The 22,079-nt window shown below is 45.8% G+C and overlaps 1 protein-coding gene across 2 annotated transcripts in view; it reads right to left on the bottom strand.

Annotated features, from left to right (window-relative positions):
- Window positions 1–739: 739 nt before the first annotated feature.
- TLR3 (toll like receptor 3) overlaps window positions 740–22,079 on the bottom strand; it is a 68,239-nt gene continuing 46,899 nt past the window's right edge. The window contains exon 5 of one of the 2 annotated variants that reach the window (XM_077279631.1): window positions 740–1,872. In XM_077279631.1, coding sequence (XP_077135746.1) covers window positions 1,644–1,872 — 229 coding nt within the window. In that variant the 3' untranslated portion in view covers window positions 740–1,643. The remainder of the gene's footprint in view (window positions 1,873–22,079) is intronic. The other variant, XM_077279632.1, reaches the window with a different exon arrangement.

The raw sequence follows: 22,079 nt of genomic DNA, 5'->3' as shown, positions 1-22,079 counted from the left end.
TCGATTGCATTGAGGTCTACTCTGGACTTTGACTTGGCCATTCTAACACCTGGATACCATTATTTGTGAACCATTCCATTGTAGATTTTGCTTTATGTTTGGTATCATTGTCTTGTTGGAAGACAAATCTCCATCCCAGTCTCAGGTCTTTTGCAGACTCCAACAGGTTTTCTTCAACAATGGTCCTGTATTTGGCTCCATCCATTCTCCCATCAATTTTAACCACCTTCCCTGTCCCTGCTGAAGAAAAATAGGCCCAAACCAGTGGGGATGGTGTGTTCAGGGTGATGAGTAGGGTTGAGCGACCTTTACTTTTATAGGATCGGGTCGGGTTTCACGAAACCCGACTTTTTCAAAAGTCGGGTCGAGTGAAATCGGCCGATCCTATAAAAAAGTCGGGGTCGGGGTCGGCCGAAACTCGAAACCCAATGCAGTGCATTGGGTTTCCAATGGTTCCCAGGGTCTGAAGGAGCGGAAACTCTCCTTCAGGCCCTGGGATCCATATTTAAGTGTAAAATAAAGAATTAAAATAAAAAATATCGCTATACTTACCGTCTGACGGGCCCTGGTACTAACCGGGAACCTTCCTTCCTTAGAATCAGCCTTCCAGGACCTTGCGGTGACGTCACGGTGACGTCGTGGCTTGTGATTGGTCGCGCGGCCGCCCATGTGACCGCTCGCGCGACCAATCACAAGCCGCGACGTCACCGTGACGTCACCGAAGGCCCTGGAAGGGCTGATTATTAGGAAGGAAGGCTGACTTTGTCCCTCTTTCCCTTCCCCTAAAGTTGGGAGGTATGATGTGTATGCTCGGCTCAGCAGTCAACTATTCCTCCAGATCCCAGTGTACATGTGTATACTTAGCTCAGCAATCAGCTATTCCTCCAGACCCCAGTGTACATGTGTATTCTCGGCTCAGCAGTCAGCTATTCCTCCAGACCCCAGTGTACATGTGTATGCTTAGCTCAGCAGTCAGCTATTCCTCCAGACCCCAGTGTATAGGTGTATGCTTGGCTTAGCAGTCAGCTATTCCTCCAGACTGCAGTGTACATGTGTATGCTTAGCTCAGCAGTAAGCTGTTCCTCCAGACCCCAGGGTACATGTGTATTCTTGGTTAGGCAAAGCATGCATGTGTTTTCAACACAGCATAAGAGAGAAATTCAACATTTTCAATCCTTCCATTTTTCCGACATCATTTTTCAACAACCTGGAGTCCAAACACATGTAAGATAATTGACTGGTTCATTATTGGTGGGATGACTTCTGACGATGCTTTGGACCGATCTGTATGCGCTTTTTTGTCTTTAGCGAAAATAATCGTCTTTCGGTTGTCAATTAGTCTAGTGGTTGGTAACGTAAGGAAAAAAGAGCTGAAAGTGAAATGTAAAAGTATCAAAAGAAACCTAAATGCAGAGCCAGCATTTCATGTTTTCCTTTTCTATTTTTCTTTAACAAAGAGAACAATAAAAATAATTGTTAAAAACAGAACATATGTCCATATGATTCATATGTGTTTGACTACCTTGAAGTAAACCCAAAGTGTTCTTTAGCTTTTTGCAGCAAAACGTTACTGACTCTTTTTTGAGCTTGCCACTAGCTTGCTAGACAGATATACTGTATCCATGAGATCATACAGACCATATTTAGTTCACTACATTAGATGACCCTAGAGCAATCTTTAGCTTTTGTTGGAAAGCATTTATCCTCTCTCTCTGAACCGGCCACTCTAGAATGCATCGAGACTTGAACATTCCTCTTCTCAGATGTATGCTGTGATTTAGCTTGTAATCGGGAATGTCCTCTAGAAATAGGAGAATGATGGAGTCCATGCTCTGATCAATAGCTTGCTGCACAGCCTGTTGTATCTTGAACCTTAAAGACACAAAACAATAGTTTTGTAATTTTAAAATAACATCACAATATATTCTTATATTTCCATAAATCGACCACTATTCTGCCATTTTCAAGAAAGCCTACAGCCTGCAATAACCATTCTGCCGCCTCGCCATCACCAGAGCAGCCACATCACCACCGCCAGAGCTGCTGCACCTCCGCCCTTCTGCCTCTTCCCCACTATCCCAGAGAATGTAAGACAGGGTCCTCTCCCCTCTGTACCAGTGTGTCACTGTAAACTTGTTTACTGTAAACGATATCTATAACTCTGTATGTAACCCTTTCTCATGTACAGCACCATGGAATTAATGGTGCTATATAAATAAATAATAATAATTGCTATTTCTATCACACTGTGGAATAAATTAGAATTCCATTGTCTTCTCCTTGGTCCTAACATCTCTTGGTACATGTATCAGAGGTAGAATATGTGGTTAGCAAAAAAAATGTTTTTATGACTTCTTTGTGAACACAACATGGACTAAAGGTACCGTTACACTAAACGACTTACCAACGATCACGACTAGGGTTGAGCAAAACGGATCGTTCATTTTCATAAGTCGCCGACTTTTGGCAAAGTCGGCGTCTCATGAAACCGAGCCGATCCCTGTGTGGGGTCTGCAATGCGGTATGCGACTTTCGCGCCAAAGTCGCGTTTCAATGACGCTAAAAGCGCCATTTCTCAGCCAATGAAGGTGGACGCAGAGTGTGGGCAGCGTGATGACATAGATCTCAGTCCCCACCATCTTAGAGAAGGGCATTGCAGCGATTGGCTTGCTTTCTGCGGCGTCACAGGGGCTATAAAGGGGCGTTCACGCCGACCGCCATCTTACTGCTGCTGATCTGAGCATAGGGAGAGGTTGCTGCAGCTTCTTCAGAAGCAGGGATAGTGATAGGCAGGGTACATAAAGCCACAAACCGCTTGTGCTGTAGCGATTTCCACTGTCCATTACCACCTTTTGTTTGCAGGACAGTGGAAGCTACATTTTTTTTTTCTCAGCGCTGTAGCTCATTGGGCTGCCCTAGAAGGCTCCCTGATAGCTGTGTTGCTTTGTGTGTACACCGCTGTGTAAACCAACTGCTTTTTTCAAAGCACAAATCCTGTTTTTCCTTCCTTTCTGCACAGCTATCTTGTGTGTTTGTCCACACTTTTGTGTGCAGCAGTCCTTTTTATAGCTGCCTGCCATACTTTTCTGATATAACTGCAGGGAGATAAATATTGTCAAGTCTGCCTCCGTGCCATTGCTGTGTGTGGCATCTCTCTCTCATTGTGTGGCACTGAAAACACTGTGTAATACTTGTCCTTTTTTTTTTTTTTTTTCTAAATTCTCCCTTTTCCCCAAAAAAAATTAGTGGGAGATAAATATTGTCAAGTCTGACTCCGTGCCATTGCTGTGTGTGGCATCTCTCTCTCATTGTGTGGCAATGAAAACACTGTGTAATACTTGTCCTTTTTTTTTTTTTTCTAAATTCTCCCTTTTCCAAAAAAAAAATTAGTGGGAGATAAATATTGTCAAGTCTGACTCCGTGCCATTGCTGTGTGTGGCATCTCTCTCTCATTGTGTGCCACTGAAAACACTGTGTAATACTTGGCCATTTTTTTTGGGGGGGGGGTACATTCTCCCTTTTCAAAAAAAAAAAAATTATTGGGAGATAAATATTGGCAAGTCTGCCTCCGTGCCATTGCTGTGTGTGGCATCTCTCTCTCATTGTGTGCCACTGAAAACACTGTGTAATAGTTGGCCTTTTTTTTGGGGGGGTACTGTTATGACCCCAATGGCAGAGGGTCTCAAAAGTACATACCAAGTCTGCAAACACAAAAAACCAGCTCATAGGGCATTGGTAACTGGGCTGACCATATATCTAATCCTAGCACCACAAATAGCAGCAGCCGGGGAACGTGCCTACGTTGGTTCTAGACGTCTCGTGCCAGCCGGAGAACTAACTAACCCTAGAAGGGAAAAGATAGACCTTTCTTGCCTCCAGAGAAAAGACCCCAAAAGTTGGATACAAGCCCCCAACAAATAATAACGGTGAGGTAAGGAGAAAAGACAAACGTAAGAATGAACTAGATATGTAGCAAAGAGAGGCCCACTGACTAATAGCAGAATATAGTAAGATGACTTATATGGTCAGCAAAAACCCTATCAAAATTTCCACGCTGGATATTCAAGAACCCCCGAACCGTCTAACGGCCCGGGGGGAGAACACCAGCCCCCTAGAGCTTCCAGCAAAATCAGGAATCACATTTAGTACAAGCTGGACAAAAACTAAGAGCAAAGCAAATAACCAAAAAACAAGGAAGCAGGACTTAGCTTAATTTTGCAAGATCCAAGACCAGCAGACAGGAGCAAACAGAAAGGAACTGATTACAACGATGCCAGGCACAGGACTGAGAAACCAGGAAGTTTATATAGCAACACCCCTGGACTAACGACCCAGGTGGGTGCCAAACTGAGGAAAGACAATCCCAGAGTCATATCACTAGTGATCACAAGAGGGAGCCAAAAAAGTCTAATTCACAACAGTACCCCCCCTTTAAGGAGGGGTCACCGAACCCTCACCAAGACCACCAGGGCGATCAGGATGAGCAGCGTGAAAGGCACGAACTAAATCGGCCGCATGCACATCAGAGGCAACCACCCAGGAATTATCCTCCTGACCATAGCCCTTCCACTTGACCAGATACTGAAGCCTCCGCCTGGAGAGACGAGAATCCAAGATCTTCTCCACCACGTACTCCAACTCGCCCTCAACCAACACCGGAGCAGGAGGCTCAACAGAAGGAACCACAGGTACAACGTACCGCCGCAACAAAGACCTATGGAACACGTTGTGAATGGCAAACGACACCGGAAGATCCAAGCGAAAGGACACAGGATTAAGGATTTCCAATATCTTGTAAGGACCGATGAAGCGAGGCTTAAATTTAGGAGAGGAGACCTTCATAGGAACAAATCGAGAAGACAGCCATACCAAATCCCCAACACGAAGTCGGGGACCCACACCGCGGCGGCGGTTGGCAAAACGCTGAGCCTTCTCCTGTGACAACTTCAAGTTGTCCACCACATGATTCCAGATCCGCTGCAACCTATCCACCACGGAATCTACCCCAGGACAGTCAGAAGGCTCCACATGTCCCGAGGAAAAACGAGGATGGAAACCAGAGTTGCAAAAAAATGGCGAAACCAAAGTAGCGGAACTAGCCCGATTATTAAGGGCAAACTCAGCCAACGGCAAGAAGGTCACCCAATCATCCTGATCTGCAGAAACAAAACACCTCAAATAAGCCTCCAGAGTCTGATTAGTTCGCTCCGTTTGTCCATTAGTCTGAGGATGAAAGGCAGACGAAAACGACAAATCAATGCCCATCTTAGCACAAAAGGATCGCCAGAACCTGGAAACAAACTGGGATCCTCTGTCAGACACAATATTCTCAGGAATGCCGTGTAAACGAACCACATTCTGAAAGAACAAAGGAACCAGATCGGAAGAGGAAGGCAGCTTAGGCAAAGATACCAAATGGACCATCTTGGAAAAGCGATCACATACCACCCAGATGACAGACATGCCCTGAGACACCGGAAGATCTGAAATGAAATCCATGGAAATGTGTGTCCAAGGCCTCTTCGGGACAGGCAAGGGCAAGAGCAACCCACTGGCACGAGAACAGCAAGGCTTAGCTCGAGCACAAGTCCCACAGGACTGCACAAATGACCACACATCCCGTGACAAGGAAGGCCACCAAAAGTTCCCGGATGCCCTGCCAACACCGAGGAATGAACCTCGGAAATGACTCTGCTGGTCCACTTATCAGGAACAAACAGTCTGTCAGGTGGACAAGAGTCAGGTCTACCAGCCTGAAATCTCTGCAACACACGTCGCAAATCCGGAGAAATGGCTGACAGGATAACTCCCTCTTTGAGAATACCAACTGGTTCTGCGACTCCAGGAGAGTCAGGCACAAAGCTCCTTGAAAGAGCATCAGCCTTCACATTCTTTGAACCTGGTAAATACGAGACCACAAAGTCAAAACGGGAGAAAAACAATGACCAGCGGGCCTGTCTAGGATTCAGGCGTTTAGCAGACTCGAGATACATCAGATTTTTGTGATCATTCAAGACCACCACACGATGCTTAGCACCCTCGAGCCAATGACACCACTCCTCAAATGCCCACTTCATGGCCAACAACTCCCGATTGCCAACATCATAATTCCGCTCAGCAGGTGAAAACTTCCTAGAGAAAAAAGCACATGGTCTCATTACAGAGCAACCAGGGCCTCTCTGCGACAAAACGGCCCCTGCCCCAATCTCAGAAGCATCAACTTCAACCTGAAAGGGAAGTGAGACATCAGGCTGGCACAAAACAGGCGCCGAAGTAAACCGGCGCTTCAACTCTTGAAAGGCTTCCACGGCTGCAGGAGCCCAGTTAGCAACATCAGAACCTTTCTTGGTCATATCCGTCAAAGGTTTAACAACGCTAGAAAAATTAGCGATAAAACGACGGTAGAAGTTAGCAAAACCCAAGAACTTCTGAAGACTCTTAACTGACGTGGGTTGAGTCCAATCATGAATAGCTCGGACCTTGACTGGGTCCATCTCCACCGCAGAAGGGGAAAAAATAAAACCCAAAAAGGGAACCTTCTGTACTCCAAAGAGACACTTTGAGCCCTTAACAAACAAAGCATTCTCACGCAAAACCTGAAACACCATCCTGACCTGCTCTACATGCGAGTCCCAATCATCAGAAAAAAACAGAATATCATCCAGATAAACAATCATAAATTTATCCAGATACTTCCGGAAAATATCATGCATAAAGGACTGAAACACTGAAGGAGCATTAGAGAGCCCGAAAGGCATCACCAAGTACTCAAAATGACCTTCGGGCGTATTAAATGCAGTTTTCCATTCATCTCCTTGCTTAATGCGCACAAGGTTGTACGCACCACGAAGATCTATCTTGGTGAACCACTTGGCACCTTTAATCCGGGCAAACAAGTCCGACAACAGAGGCAAAGGATACTGAAATTTAACAGTGATTTTATTCAGAAGCCGATAGTCAATACAAGGTCTCAAAGATCCGTCCTTCTTGGCCACAAAAAAGAATCCCGCACCAAGAGGGGAAGAGGATGGACGGATATGCCCCTTCTCCAGAGATTCCTTGATATACGAACGCATTGCGGTATGCTCAGGTACAGACAGATTAAATAATCTTCCCTTAGGAAATTTACTACCTGGAATCAAATCTATAGCGCAGTCACAGTCCCTATGAGGAGGAAGAGCACTGGACCTGGACTCGCTGAATACATCCTGGTAATCAGACAAATACTCAGGAACTTCCGAAGGAGTAGAGGAAGCAATAGACACCGACGGGGAATCACCATGAATTCCCTGACAGCCCCAACTTGACACAGACATTGCCTTCCAATCCAAGACTGGATTATGGGTCTGTAACCATGGCAGACCCAAAACGACCAAATCATGCATTTTATGCAGCACAAGAAAACGAATCACCTCCCGATGTTCAGGAGTCATACACATGGTTACCTGTGTCCAAAACTGCGGTTTATTTTCCGCCAATGGCGTAGCATCAATACCTCTAAGAGGGATAGGATTTACCAACGGCTCAAGAACAAAACCACAGCGCTTGGCAAACGACAGATCCATAAGACTCAGGGCAGCACCTGAATCCACAAACGCCATAACAGGGTAGGAGGACAATGAGCAAATTAAAGTCACAGACAAAATAAACTTAGGTTGCAAATTACCAATGGCGACAGGACTAACAACCCTAGTTAGGCGTTTAGAGCATGCTGATATAACATGTGTAGAATCACCACAGTAAAAACACAACCCATTCTGACGTCTATGATTTTTCCGTTCATTTCTAGTCTGAATTCTACCACATTGCATTAAATCAGGTATTTGTTCAGACAACACCACCAGAGGATTCGCGGCTTTGCGCTCCCGCAAACGCCGGTCAATTTGAATAGCCAGCGCCATGGAATCATTCAGACCTGTAGGAATGGAGAAACCCACCATCACATTCTTAATGGCTTCAGAAAGGCCATTTCTGAAATTTGCGGCCAGAGCACACTCATTCCACTGAGTAAGCACGGACCATTTCCGAAATTTTTGGCAATACACTTCAGCTTCATCCTGACCCTGAGAAATAGCCAGCAAGGCTTTTTCTGCCTGAATTTCAAGATTGGGTTCCTCGTAAAGCAATCCGAGCGCCAGAAAAAACGCATCAATATTTGCCAATGCCGGATCTCCTGGCGCTAGCGAGAAGGCCCAATCCTGAGGGTCGCCCCGTAAGAAAGAAATAACAATTTTTACTTGCTGAGCTGAGTCTCCAGATGAACGGGGTCTCAGAGATAGAAACAATTTACAATTATTCCTGAAATTCCTAAACTTAAATCGGTCTCCAGAGAACAGTTCAGGAATAGGTATTTTAGGTTCAGACATTGGACTACTGGTAACAAAATCTTGTATGCCCTGCACACGAGCAGCAAGCTGATCCACACTTGTAATCAGAGTCTGGACATTCATGTCTGCAGCAAGCACAAGCCACTCAGAGGTAAAGGGGAGGAAAAAAGAGAGGAAAGAAAAAAAAAAAAAAAAAACTCAGACTTTCCTTTCTTGTAATCCCACTTCTGCAATGCATTAAACATTCAACCTTGGCCTGGAATACTGTTATGACCCCAATGGCAGAGGGTCTCAAAAGTACATACCAAGTCTGCAAACACAAAAAACCAGCTCATAGGGCAGTGGTAACTGGGCTGACCATATATCTAATCCTAGCACCACAAATAGCAGCAGCCGGGGAACGTGCCTACGTTGGTTCTAGACGTCTCGCGCCAGCCGGAGAACTAACTAACCCTAGAAGGGAAAAGATAGACCTTTCTTGCCTCCAGAGAAAAGACCCAAAAAAGTTGGATACAAGCCCCCAACAAATAATAACGGTGAGGTAAGGAGAAAAGACAAACGTAAGAATGAACTAGATATTTAGCAAAGAGAGGCCCACTGACTAATAGCAGAATATAGTAAGATGACTTATATGGTCAGCAAAAACCCTATCAAAATTTCCACGCTGGATATTCAAGAACCCCCGAACTGTCTAACGGCCCGGGAGGAGAACACCAGCCCCCTAGAGCTTCCAGCAAAATCAGGAATCACATTTAGTACAAGCTGGACAAAAACTAAGAGCAAAGCAAATAACCAAAAAACAAGGAAGCAGGACTTAGCTTAATTTTGCAAGATCCAAGACCAGCAGACAGGAGCAAACAGAAAGGAACTGATTACAACGATGCCAGGCACAGGACTGAGAAACCAGGAAGTTTATATAGCAACACCCCTGGACTAACGACCCAGGTGGGTGCCAAACTGAGGAAAGACAATCCCAGAGTCATATCACTAGTGACCACAAGAGGGAGCCAAAAAAGTTTAATTCACAACAGGGTACATTCTCCCTTTTCAAAAAAAAAAAAATATTGGGAGATAAATATTGTCAAGTCTGCCTCCGTGCCATTGCTGTGTGTGGCATCTCTCTCTCATTGTGTGCCACTGAAAACACTGTAATACTTGTCCTTTTTTTTTTTTTTTCTAAATTCTCCCTTTTCCAAAAAAAAATTAGTGGGAGATAAATATTGTCAAGTCTGACTCCGTGCCATTGCTGTGTGTGGCATCTCTCTCTCATTGTGTGGCACCGAAAACACTGTGTAATACTTGTCCTATTTTTTTTTTTTTTTCTAAATTCTCCCTTTTCCAAAAAAAAATTAGTGGGAGATAAATATTGTCAAGTCTGCCTCCGTGCCATTGCTGTGTGTGGCATCTCTCTCTCATTGTGTGGCACTGAAAACACTGTGTAATACTTGTCCTTTTTTTTTTTTTTTCTAAATTCTCCCTTTTCCCAAAAAAAAATTAGTGGGAGATAAATATTGTCAAGTCTGACTTCGTGCCATTGCTGTGTGTGGCATCTCTCTCTCATTGTGTGGCAGTGAAAACACTGTGTAATACTTGTCCTTTTTTTTTTTTTTTTTCTAAATTCTCCCTTTTCCAAAAAAAAAATTAGTGGGAGGTAAATATTGTCAAGTCTGACTCCGTGCCATTGCTGTGTGTGGCATCTCTCTCTCATTGTGTGCCACTGAAAACACTGTGTAATACTTGGCCATTTTTTGGGGGGGGGTACATTCTCCCTTTTCAAAAAAAAAATAAAATATTGGGAGATAAATATTGTCAAGTCTGCCTCCATGCCATTGCTGTGTGTGGCATCTCTCTCATTGTGTGCCACTGAAAACACTGTGTAATACTTGTCCTTTTTTTTTTTTTTTTCTAAATTCTCCCTTTTCCAAAAAAAAAATTAGTGGGAGATAAATATTGTCAAGTCTGACTCCGTGCCATTGCTGTGTGTGGCATCTCTCTCTCATTGTGTGGCACCGAAAACACTATGTAATACTTGGCCTTTTTTTTTGGGGGGGGGGGGTAAATTCTCCCAGAAAAAAAAAAAAAATAGTGGGGGATTAAGATTGGCATTTCTGCTTGAGTGCTGGGCCTGTGTGTGCCATCTGACTCAAATTATTGGGCCACAGAAAACCTAGTGTGTAACATTGGGCCTGATTTTCCTTTCAGTGTCAGGCACCTATAAAGGTATATATAAATCCTACAGAAGTTTGAGTTCACCTTATAAGTTGTTTTACAGTAACAAATAGTGTTACTTTGGTTACGTTTTGCAAGCAATGAGGAAGTCTAGTGGAAGAGGTCGTGGCCGTGGGCGGTCATTGTCAGCTGGTAATGATGGTAGTGGTGGTGGAGCATCAGGTGGTCGTGGTAAAAGCAGTACAGCACCTAAGTCTCGAGTTGTTGAGCCAGGTTCCTTGTCTGGCTACACAAGGCCTCGAACGCTCTCTTTTCTGGGAGTAGGAAAACCACTTTTGAAGCCGGAGCCGCAGGAACAAGTATTGGCTTTCATTGCTGACTCTGCCTCTAGCTCTTTCGCCTCCTCCTCGGAAAGTGCCAAATGTCAGAGCAGTGCATCGTCAGTGGATGCTCCCGGTCAGGGACAAGTCGCTTCCTTGTCTTCTTCACCCAGAACAAGAGAGAAGGATGCGTCAGGAGACACAACGGGTTACTCCATGGAGCTCTTTACACATACCGTTCCTGGGTTAGACAGTGAAACAGTTAACAGGCCATGTCCATTAGAAGTTGAATCGGACATGGAGTGCACAGATGCACAGCCACAGCCAGATTACTATGCTGTTCCTTTGACTCAGACCAGAACATTGCCCTCGCAGTGTACTGAGGCAGAATCAAACCCAGCGGAGACTATGGTGCCCCGTCACGGACGCTATACCACCGGCTTACACGGTGCCACAGACGAAATCGCACACGACATAGAAGAGGAGGTCATAGATGACCCAGTTGTGGACCCCGATTGGCAGCCATTGGGGGAACAGGGTGCAGGCGGCAGTAGTTCTGAAGCGGAGGAGGAGGAGCCGCAGCAGGCATCAACATCACAACAGGTTCCATCTACCGGGCCCGTATCTGGCCAAAAACGCGTGGCAAAACCAAAACCAGTTGGAGGACAGCGTGGCCATCCGGTTAAAGAAGCTCAGTCTGCAATGCCTGAAAAGGTATCCGATAGTAGAAAGAGTGCAGTCTGGCATTTTTTTAAACAACATCCAAATGATCAGCGCAAAGTCATCTGTCAAAAATGTTCAACAACCTTAAGCAGAGGTCAGAATCTTAAAAGTCTAAATACAAGTTGCATGCATAGACATTTATCCACCATGCATTTGCAAGCCTGGACTAACTACCAAACGTCCCTAAAGCACCCTCAGCCAATGAAGCTAGTCAGCAACGCTACATCCCTTCCCTCCCTGTAAGCCGACCATTTCCCACACCACCTGCAGTATCTGTGCAGCTTTCGTCGCCAGGCCAAAGCAGTCAGGGAATCACCAGGTTAGTAGTAGGAAACACTGCATGTAGGGCACCGGCAAGAATACCATCTCCAACCCTCTCTCAGTCACCCATGTCCACCGGCACCACCGCTAGTTCCACGATCTCCAGCTCTCCAGTCCAGCTCACCCTACATGAGACTCTTGTTAGGAAAAGGAAGTACTCATCCTCGCATCCGCGTACACAGGGTTTGAACGCCCACATTGCTAGACTAATCTCATTAGAGATGATGCCCTACCGGTTAGTTGAAAGCGAAGCTTTCAAAGCGCTGATGGACTACGCTGTACCACGCTACGAGCTACCCAGTCGGCACTTCTTTTCTAGAAAAGCCATCCCAGCCCTCCAACAGCATGTTAAAGACCGCATCGTCCATGCTCTCAGGCAGTCTGTGACTACAAAGGTGCACCTGACAACAGATGCATGGCCAGGGACGTTACGTGTCCATCACGGCACACTGGGTGAATGTGGTGGATGCAGGGTCCACAGGGGACAGCAATATTGGGACAGTTTTGCCTAGTCCACGGTCAAGGAAAGAGTTGGCTGTAGGCGTTCGCCCCCCCTCCTCCTCTTCCTCCTCCTCATGCAGAAGCGAGAGCTCGTCCACACACCCCAGTCGCACATCCACTCCATCCGCAGCTGCCACTGTTGCACACCAGGTGTGCCATTATGGGACAGCTAGTGGCAAGCGTCAGCAGGCTGTATTGGCAATGAAGTGTTTGGGCGACAACAGACGCACCGCGGAAGTTCTGTCCGAGTTCTTGCAGAATGAAACTCAGTCATGGCTGGGCACTGTACATCTTGAGGCAGGCAAGGTTGTGAGTGATAACGGAAGGAATTTCATGGCTGCCATAGCCCTTTCCCAACTGAAACACATTCCTTGCCTGGCTCACACCTTAAACCTGGTGGTGCAGTGCTTCCTGAAAAGTTATCCGGGGTTACCCGACCTGCTCCTCAAAGTGCGCAGACTTTGCTCGCATATCCGCCGTTCGCCCGTACACTCCAGCCGTATGCAGAACTATCAGCGGTCTTTGAACCTTCCCCAGCATCGCCTAATCATCGACATTTCAACAAGGTGGAACTCCACACTGCACATGCTTCAGAGACTGTGTGAACAGAGGCGTGCTGTTATGTTTTTGTGGGAGGATACACATACACGGGCAGGCAGTTGGATGGCAGACATGGAGTTGTCTGGTGTGTAGTGGTCGAAGCTACAAGACCTGTGTCAAGTCCTTCAGTGTTTTGAGGAATGCACATAGCTGGTTAGTGCAGACAACGCCATAATAAGCATGAGCATCCCCCTAATGCGTCTGCTGATGCAAAGTTTGACGCACATAAAGGAGCAGGCGTCTGCAGCCGAGGAAGAGGAAAGCCTTGATGACAGTCAGCCATTGTCTGGTCAGGGCCGTGTAGAGGACGCGGTAGCGGGCGAAGAGGAGGAGGAGGACGAGGAGGATGATGGGGATGAGTACTTTTTTAATGAGGAAGCTTCTCCTGGGCCAACAGAAATTAGTGGCGTTGCAAGGCCGGGTTCTGTTTTTTTAAGGGAGACAAGTGACGTAGATTTGCCTGTAACTGCCCCTCAAACCAGCACAACCGCAGATTTGCCAACAGGAACTTTGGCCCACATGGCGGATTATGCCTTACGTATCCTCAAAAAGGACCCACGCATTACTAAAATGATGAGCGATGAAGATTACTGGTTGGCCTGCATCCTTGACCCTCGCTATAAAGGCAAATTGCAAAATATTATGCCACATGAGAACCTCGAACAAATCTTAGCAACCAAACAAGCTACTCTTGTAGACCGTTTGATTCAGGCATTCCCAGCACACAGCGCCGGTGATGGTTCTCACACAAGCTGCAGGGGGCTACATGGCAGAGGTGTGAGGGGTGCACAGATCAGAAGTGGCGTTGGACAGAGGGGTTTTCTGACCAGGTTGTGGAGTGATTTCGCAATGACCGCAGACAGGACAGGTACTGCAGCATCTATTCAAAGTGACAGGAGACAACATTTGTCCAGTATGGTTACTAACTATTTTTCTTCCCTTATCGATGTTCTCCCTCAACCGTCATTCCCATTTGATTACTGGGCATCAAAATTAGACACCTGGCCTGAATTGGCAGAATATGCGTTGCAGGAGCTTGCTTGCCCAGCAGCTAGTGTGCTATCAGAAAGAGTATTCAGTGCTGCTGGTTCAATATTAACCGAAAAAAGGACTCGTCTGGCTACCCAAAATGTGGATGATCTCACCTTCATTAAAATGAACCACTCCTGGATTTCAAATTACTTTGCCCCACCTTTCCCGGCTGACACCTAGCTTTCCTATAAAAAGGTCTTGCTTGTGGACTGGTCTTACTGAGTGTTCCAATCTGTTAATTTGCAGCAGCTGTTTGTCCAGCATACGACATGTTTACACCTCCCCCAATGGGAAAAATCCCCCCACGGGGCCGTTGTCTCGCCACTTGGCGCAAGCACCCGTTACAGTGCTGATTGTCTGAAGAGGCAGGTGTGCCCGCTTTTGGTCGACGGCATTGCCACTGGGTCCCTCATAGTACAATGTAGTGTCTCTGGCGGTGGTGGTGCGCACCCAACGTCAGACACACCGTTGTAACATGAGGGGCCCTGGGGCGGTACCGCCGGCCACAAGAGAGTTCCCCCCCCCCCCAGCTCAAACTGTGCTGTACCACGTGCAAAATCATCTCGCACAGCTCCACCAATGTTTAGTCTATGCACTGACATCATTCAATGCCTGGCACTGACAAACAATACCAATTTGTTTGCATCTATGATGCTAGTTAAAGTAGTCTGGGTCAGTGTCCTATATTGACACCAGTAAATACTAATTTACTGCCAAATTACTTTGTCATAAACTCTGCAGATGAGCCCACCCCTGTACCTAAGCATGCCACCCTTTTTTTACTTATAGTTGTTTTGCGAGACATTAACATCTATTTATTTTTTTGGAGTACTAACTGTGTCAGACACTCCTTGCAATACTCCTCCACTGACCACAATGCTGCCTGCCTGTGTATCCATGTAACCGATGTAAAACTGCCATGAGCCTATTGTTGGTTATTTTAGGCCTTTGATAGCCTGTCTGCCGTCCCTACTTGCATTACTCCTCCACTGACCACAATGCTGCCTGCCTGTGTATCCATGTAATCGATCTAAAACTGCCATGAGCCTACTGTTTGTTATTTTAGGCCTTTGTGAGCCTGTCTGCGGCCCCTACTTGCAATACTCCTCCACTGGCCACACCAATGCTGCCCGTGTACCCCTGGAACCTATTTAAAAGTTCATAGAGCCTAGTTATATATTTTATTTACTATTAATAAGGCCATGATGGACTACGCTGTACCACGCTACAAGCTAACCAGTCGACACTTCTTTGGCGAGAAAAGCCATCCCAACCCTCCACCAGCATGTAGAAGACCGCATTGTCCATGCACTCTGGCAATCTGTGAGTAAAAAGGTGCACCTGACAACAGACGCATGGACCTGTAGGCATGGCCACGGAAGATTACGTGTCCATTACGGCGCAATGGGTTAATGTGTTGGATGCATGGTCCACAGGGGACAGCCTACTAAGTCTGTCTGCAGTCCCTAATTCAAATTGTCCTCCACTGTCTAAATCGGAGCTTCCACCTTCTGGCTTTCGGCCTATAGTATCAGATATTAAACTGCATTTGGCCTTCAACTTTGGTTACGGCCTACTAACGGTGTCTGCCCCTGCCTGGTGTTTGTCCTCAACTGAATAAAGCAGAGCTTCAACCTTCTGGCCCTCATTAAGTGCTATGTTTTCAAAAATTGGTGGATAGGGCCTACTAACGGTGTCTGCCCCTCCCTGGTGTTTTTCCTCAACTGAATAAAGCTGAGCTTCAACCTTCTGGCTTTCGGCCTATAGTATCAGATATTAAACTGCATTTGGCCTTCAACTTTGGTTACGGCCTACTAACGGTGTCTGCCCCTGCCTGGTGTTTGTCCTCAACTGAATAAAGCTGAGCTTCAACCTTCTGGCTCTCATTAAGTGCTATGTTTTCAAAAATTGGTGGTTAGGGCCTACTAACGGTGTCTGCCCCTCCCTGGTGTTTTTCCTCAACTGAATAAAGCTGAGCTTCATCCTTCTGGCTCTCATTAAGTGCTGTGTTTTTAAAAATTGGTGGTTAGGGCCTACTAACAGTGTCTGCCCCTCCCTGGTGTTTTTCCTCAACTGAATAAAGCTGAGCTTCAACCTTCTGGCTCTCATTAAGTGCTGTGTTTTTAAAAATTGGTGGTTAGGGCCTACTAACGGTGTCTGCCCCTCCCTGGTGTTTTTCCTCAACTGAATAAAGCTGAGCTTCAACTTTCTGGCTTTCGGCCTATAGTATCAGATATTAAACTGCATTTGGCCTTCAACTTTGGTTACGGCCTACTAACGGTGTCTGCCCCTCCCTGGTGTTTTTCCTCAACTGAATAAAGCTGAGCTTCAACCTTCTGGCTCTCATTAAGTGCTGTTATTTTAAAAATTGGTGGTTATGTTAGGGCATACTAATGGTGTCTGCCCCTCCCTGGTGTTTTTCCTCAACTGAATAAAGCTGAGCTTCAACCTTCTGGCTTTCGGCCTATAGTATCAGATATTAAACTGCATTTGGCCTTCAACTTTGGTTACGGCCTACTAACGGTGTCTGCCCCTGCCTGGTGTTTGTCCTCAACTGAATAAAGCTGAGCTTCAACCTTCTGGCTCTCATTAAGTGCTATGTTTTCAAAAATTGGTGGTTAGGGCCTACTAACGGTGTCTGCCCCTCCCTGGTGTTTTTCCTCAACTGAATAAAGCTGAGCTTCAACCTTCTGGCTCTCATTAAGTGCTATTTTAAAAATTGGTGGTTAGGGCATACTAACGGTGTCTGCCCCTCCCTGGTGTTTTTCCTCAACTGAATAAAGCTGAGCTTCTACCTTCTGGCTTTCGGCCTATAGTATCAGATATTAAACTGCATTTGGCCTTCAACTTTGGTTACGGCCTACTAACGGTGTCTGCCCCTCCCTGGTGTTTGCCCTCAACTGAATAAAGCTGAGCTTCAACCTTCTGGCTTTGGGCCTATAGTATCAGATATTAAACTGCATTTGGCCTACTAGTGTGGTTGGGCCCTTAAAACAGTGTCTGCTGCTCCTGGGTTTGCTACTCCACTGAACAAAGCAATGCCGCCTGTTTAGTCCTGTCCTGTTACCAATTTTGAACTGCATTTAGCCTACTTTATTCTTTGGCCCTATATCTGTTTCCTCCTCATCCTGCCCATTGCCCAGCCACTGCTAGATGAGTCTGCTGGTACATTGACCTAGACCACTACATTCCCCTTGCACTCTACACAGCCAGAATCTGACCCTGCTGAAAGTAAGGTTCCCCTTCCCGCATGTTATACCACCTTACACAGGGACAAAGAGGAAGGTGCAGATGAAAGTGCAGGTTCCTTCATCAGGTGGGGGGGCATACTCGTTGGCGACGTCACTGGCACAGGGCCCCTTAGAGTACGCAAAAGTGTCGCTGCTGGTGGGAGGCGCCCCCGCCGTGCAAACACACCGCTGTACTTTGAGGGGCCCTGTGCCAGTGCCAATGCGAACAAGTGTGCCCCCCTGCTTGCTCAGGATCACAGCACTTGCAACGTTGAAATACTTACCTCTCCCTGCTCCACCTCCGTGACGTAGTCCACGTTTCCTGGGCCCACTAAAGCCTTGAACCAGCCCTACCCCCCACAACTTTTGCCAAATGACCCCCAATTTCCTATGCCCAACTATTATTATAAAGTTAATTAAGATTGACAAGCTTCAGAAACAAGAATGGATGTTTTTGGCATTAAAATGGGCACTGTAGGTGTTTTCCTGGCCTCCACTCACTGCCGACTATGCTTCCCCATTGACTTGCATTGGGTTTCGTGTTTCGGTCGATCCCCGACTTTTAGCGATAATCGGCCGACTGCACTCGACTCGACTCTGGACAAAGTCGGGTTTCACAAAACCCGACTCGATCTTAAAAAAATGAAAGTCGCTCAACCCTAATCACGACCAGCGATACGACCTTGCCGTGATCATTGGTAAGTCGTTGTGTGGTCGCTGGGGAGCTTTCACACGGACAGCTCTCTCCAGTGACCAACGATCAGGGGAAGGACTTCAGCATCGTTGAAACTGTCTTCAACGATGCCGAAGTCCCCCTGCAGCACCCGGGTAACCAGGGTAAACATCGGGTTACTAAGTGCAGGGCCGCGCTTAGTAACCCGATATTTATCCTGGTTACCATTGTAAAAGTTAAAAAAAAAAAACACTACATACTCACATTCTAATGTCTGTCACGTCGCCGCTGGCGTCCACAGGGTTAAAACTGCTTTCAGCAGGAGCGCTTGCTAATGCTGCGCTGCTGCCGAGAGCTTCCCTGCACTGAATGTGTCAGCGGCGCGCCGGCAGTAACAGCGGTGACGTCACCGCTGTGCTCTGCTTTACAGCCGGTGCTTTATGGCTGGCGCTGACACAGTCAGTGCAGGAAGCTCTCGGCAGCAGCGCAGCATTAGCAAGTGCTCCTGCCGAAAGCAGTTTTAACCCTGTGGACGCCGGGGGACGTGACAGACATCAGAATGTGAGTATGTAGTGTTTTTTTTTTTTTTAACTTTTACAATGGTAACCAGGGTAAATATCGGGTTACTAAGCGCGGCCCTGCACTTAGTAACCCGATGTTTACCCTGGTTACCCGGGTGCTGCAGGGGGACTTCGGCATCGTTGAAGACAGTTTCAACGATGCCGAAGTCCTTCCCCTGATCGTTGGTCGCTGGAGAGAGCTGTCCATGTGACAGCTCCCCAGCGACCACACAACGACTTACCAACGATCACGGCCAGGTCGTATCGCTGGTCGTGATCGTTGGTAAGTCGTTTAGTGTAACGGTACCTTTAGTCCATGTTGTGTTCACAAAGAAGTCATAAAAACATTTTTTTTGCTAACCACATATTCTACCTCTGATACATGTACCAAGAGATGTTAGGACCAAGGAGAAGACAATGGAATTCTAATTTATTCCACAGTGTGATAGAAATAACAATTATTATTTATTTATATAGCACTATTAATTCCATGGTGCTGTACATGAGAAAGGGTTACATACAGAGTTATAGATATCGTTTACAGTAAACAAGTTTACAGTGACAGGGCAGGGCAGGGCCGCGCTTAGTAACCCGATGTTTACCCTGGTTACAAGTGAACACATCGCTGGATCGGCGTCACACACGCCGATCCAGCGATGACAGCGGGTCATCAGAGACGAAATAAAGTTCTGGACTTCTAGCTCCGACCAGCGATATCACAGCGGGATCCTGATCGCTGCTGCGTGTCAAACACAACCAGATCGCTATCCAGGACGCTGCAACGTCACGGATCGCTGTCGTTCTCGTTGGAAAGTTGCTGAGTGTGATGGTACCTTAAAGAAGAGCAATGTCCAGCTGAGCCAAGCCGAAGGATGATAATGGACTTTATCTAGTCACTTCACAAACATCCTGGACAGAGGTGGCCACTTGGTTTTTTAGTTGTGTTAAACTATAAAAGTGTGCTGCTTATCTGATAGGCTAAGTTCACATTTGCATTCGGCAACCCTGTGTAGGGCTGTGTACTTTTTCCCTTCATATCCGCACAGCTGCGCATGCGTCCTGCGTACGTATCTTTAACATTGGGTACGCAGGGACATGCATTTGTCTGCGGATGCATCCACATGCGTCGTTTTGACGTGCCCGCCAACCGCAAGGGAACGCAACATGTTGCGTTCGGCTGCACGTCAAAATGACACATGCGGACACATCCGCAAACGCATGTCCCTGCGTACCCAATGTTAAAGATACGTACGCTGGATGCATGTGCAGCTGTGCAGATATGAAGGGATACGCAGGGCTGCCAAACGCAAATGTGAACCCGGCCTTAGTGCTGCGCTCACTCATTACATCTAAGTGCATATTACTCTGTTACTTAATGTAATAAGAAATAAAGGATTTGGTACCGTGTTAGCCAGTTTAAAAAAGAATGCTGCCAGTGGGAAAAACAAGACAATCTTGTAGTTCTAATACCTTTTAATGGCTAATAAAAATAAAATAAATGATGTTACAAAGCAAGCTTTCGAGACTTCTTAGGTCTCTTCCTCCGGCATGGTATGACAAAATATTTGAAGAAACACAAATATATGCACACACAAAAAAGTATTTGTTTTTTTTGTATGCATATACTTGTGTTTCTTCTGATACTTCTGATATTTTAGCCATTAAAAAGTATCATTGCTGCAAGATTATCTTGTTTTTCCCACTGAGAGCATTGTTTTAGTGTAATAAATTACCTTTCTATTAATTTGGAACAGCTGTCATCACATTGGTTTATTATCCACAATAATGCCATTGATGTCCATTTCAGGTTTAGCTTTATCAACCACAAAAAGGCCCCCAAAGTATTAGACAGGCCACATAATGTTTTGTTTTAAAATATATATTTTTATTTATATCAAAAGGATAAAACCTTAATTCAAATACACAGTCAATTATAAAAATGCCTCCGATCTAAAACAAATCACGTGTGGCTACACAGATAATTGTATAAAATAACCCATGTGGCAAATGTGGTGTTTCTACAGACATTACCATGAAATTCTTAGATAATATCCCAGACAAATGACCTGAAGAGAAACCCCTATCAAAGTTCTTTAGTGCATATACACAGCTAGTTATACAATACAACCTATAAGGCACGTATTAAATAAGCCTCAAATGGCGTTCCTGTAGATATTACAATAATATTCCCAGTTAATATCCCGGTTAAATAACCTGAGCAGAAACCCTTGCCAAAGTGCTTCAGTGCATATGCCGATTATGGGCTCTTACAACCACTATAACCCCGGGGTTTGTGAGGTCTCGTGTGGTTGCACGGAGGTAACTATGACCAAAGGAGGTAACTATGACCAGATAAACTTTGTTATAGTGGTTGTAAGAGTTTTTAACATCATATCTTCAATCTTACGAGCGTTTTTTTTTCCAGCTTCAGTGAAAGCAACTTCTAATGGACTTGGTAGTCTTATGCTAATAGCCCTGTTCTGGACATCAAGCACAGGCAGCACATTATCTAGCTCAGTGTTCTCCAACTCCAGTCCTCAAGAGCCACCAACAGGTCATGTTTTCAGGATTTCCTTAGTATTGCCCAGGTGATCATTGCATTACCTGGAAAGGCAAAAATTCCATCACCTGGGCAATACTAAAGAAATCCTGAATACATGACCTATTGGTGGCTCTTGGGGACCGGAGTTGGGGAGCACTGATGTAGCCAAATCTGCTGCCAGACCATTCTAGTGTGGATAGCTTCAATCACACTAGAAGGGTAGGATTATAGCTTCTGTTGCTACATAAGGTGCCACCCAGATGACTAGTAGAGGGTAATTAGCATAAGGCTTTAAAGTAGTTTTGGATATAAAGCTGAACCTGACCACAACATCAGAGGCAAAAATTAAATAGCAAGAAGAAAACAATAGTCGCAAGAGGGTAGTTGGTAGGTAGTCTCAAGTTTGCATTTATCACTTACCCATTACTGCTGGTCTGACTGAGACCCCAATGATCCTGAGAACTGAGGCTCTGAAGAGTCGCATGTGAATGGAGCGGTGCTCGATCATAGACACTGCCACTTCATTCATTCTTAATGGAACCACAGGAGACAACCAAGCACTGTGCCACGATGATCCCTTAAGAATGAAGGGAGTGGCAGTGTGCATGATCGAGCACTGCTCCATTCACATGTGGCTTTTCTCAATACTGGTGGCAATAACTTTAAAACTTGAGAATACTCCTTTAATACATGTGACAAGTTCCCTTGAAGTCAGCAGAGTCTATAAATTCAGAAGGGAAGTTGTATCAGTCCTCCTAAAATAACCTTACTTTTATTCTATATCTTGTGTCAGTTGCCTAAACTCTTCCTCTTTTGAATTGAGTAATTGACATGTGGCTGCCATCCCAGATGTCTGGCTTCTTACAGGTAAGCTGAATTATAGCATTCCATTTTACTGTAGACCTTAAAACAAGATGTCTTTGAACTGTATATAGTCCAGTCAGGCGTAGACATACACAGAAGAGGGCCACTGTGCAAAAACAATATATGGGCTCTCTGCAGCCCAATAGCTCATAGTAATGCACAATTCCATCTGCTTAGAAGGTGAAAGTTTGCCTTTTAACTCGTGGGCCCCTGTGCG

Source organism: Ranitomeya variabilis, chromosome 1 (genome assembly GCF_051348905.1).
Source record: "Ranitomeya variabilis isolate aRanVar5 chromosome 1, aRanVar5.hap1, whole genome shotgun sequence".
Lineage (NCBI taxonomy): Eukaryota > Metazoa > Chordata > Amphibia > Anura > Dendrobatidae > Ranitomeya > Ranitomeya variabilis.
Note: the sequence above shows the minus strand (reverse complement) of the source record. Positions and strands in the feature narration are given on the sequence as shown.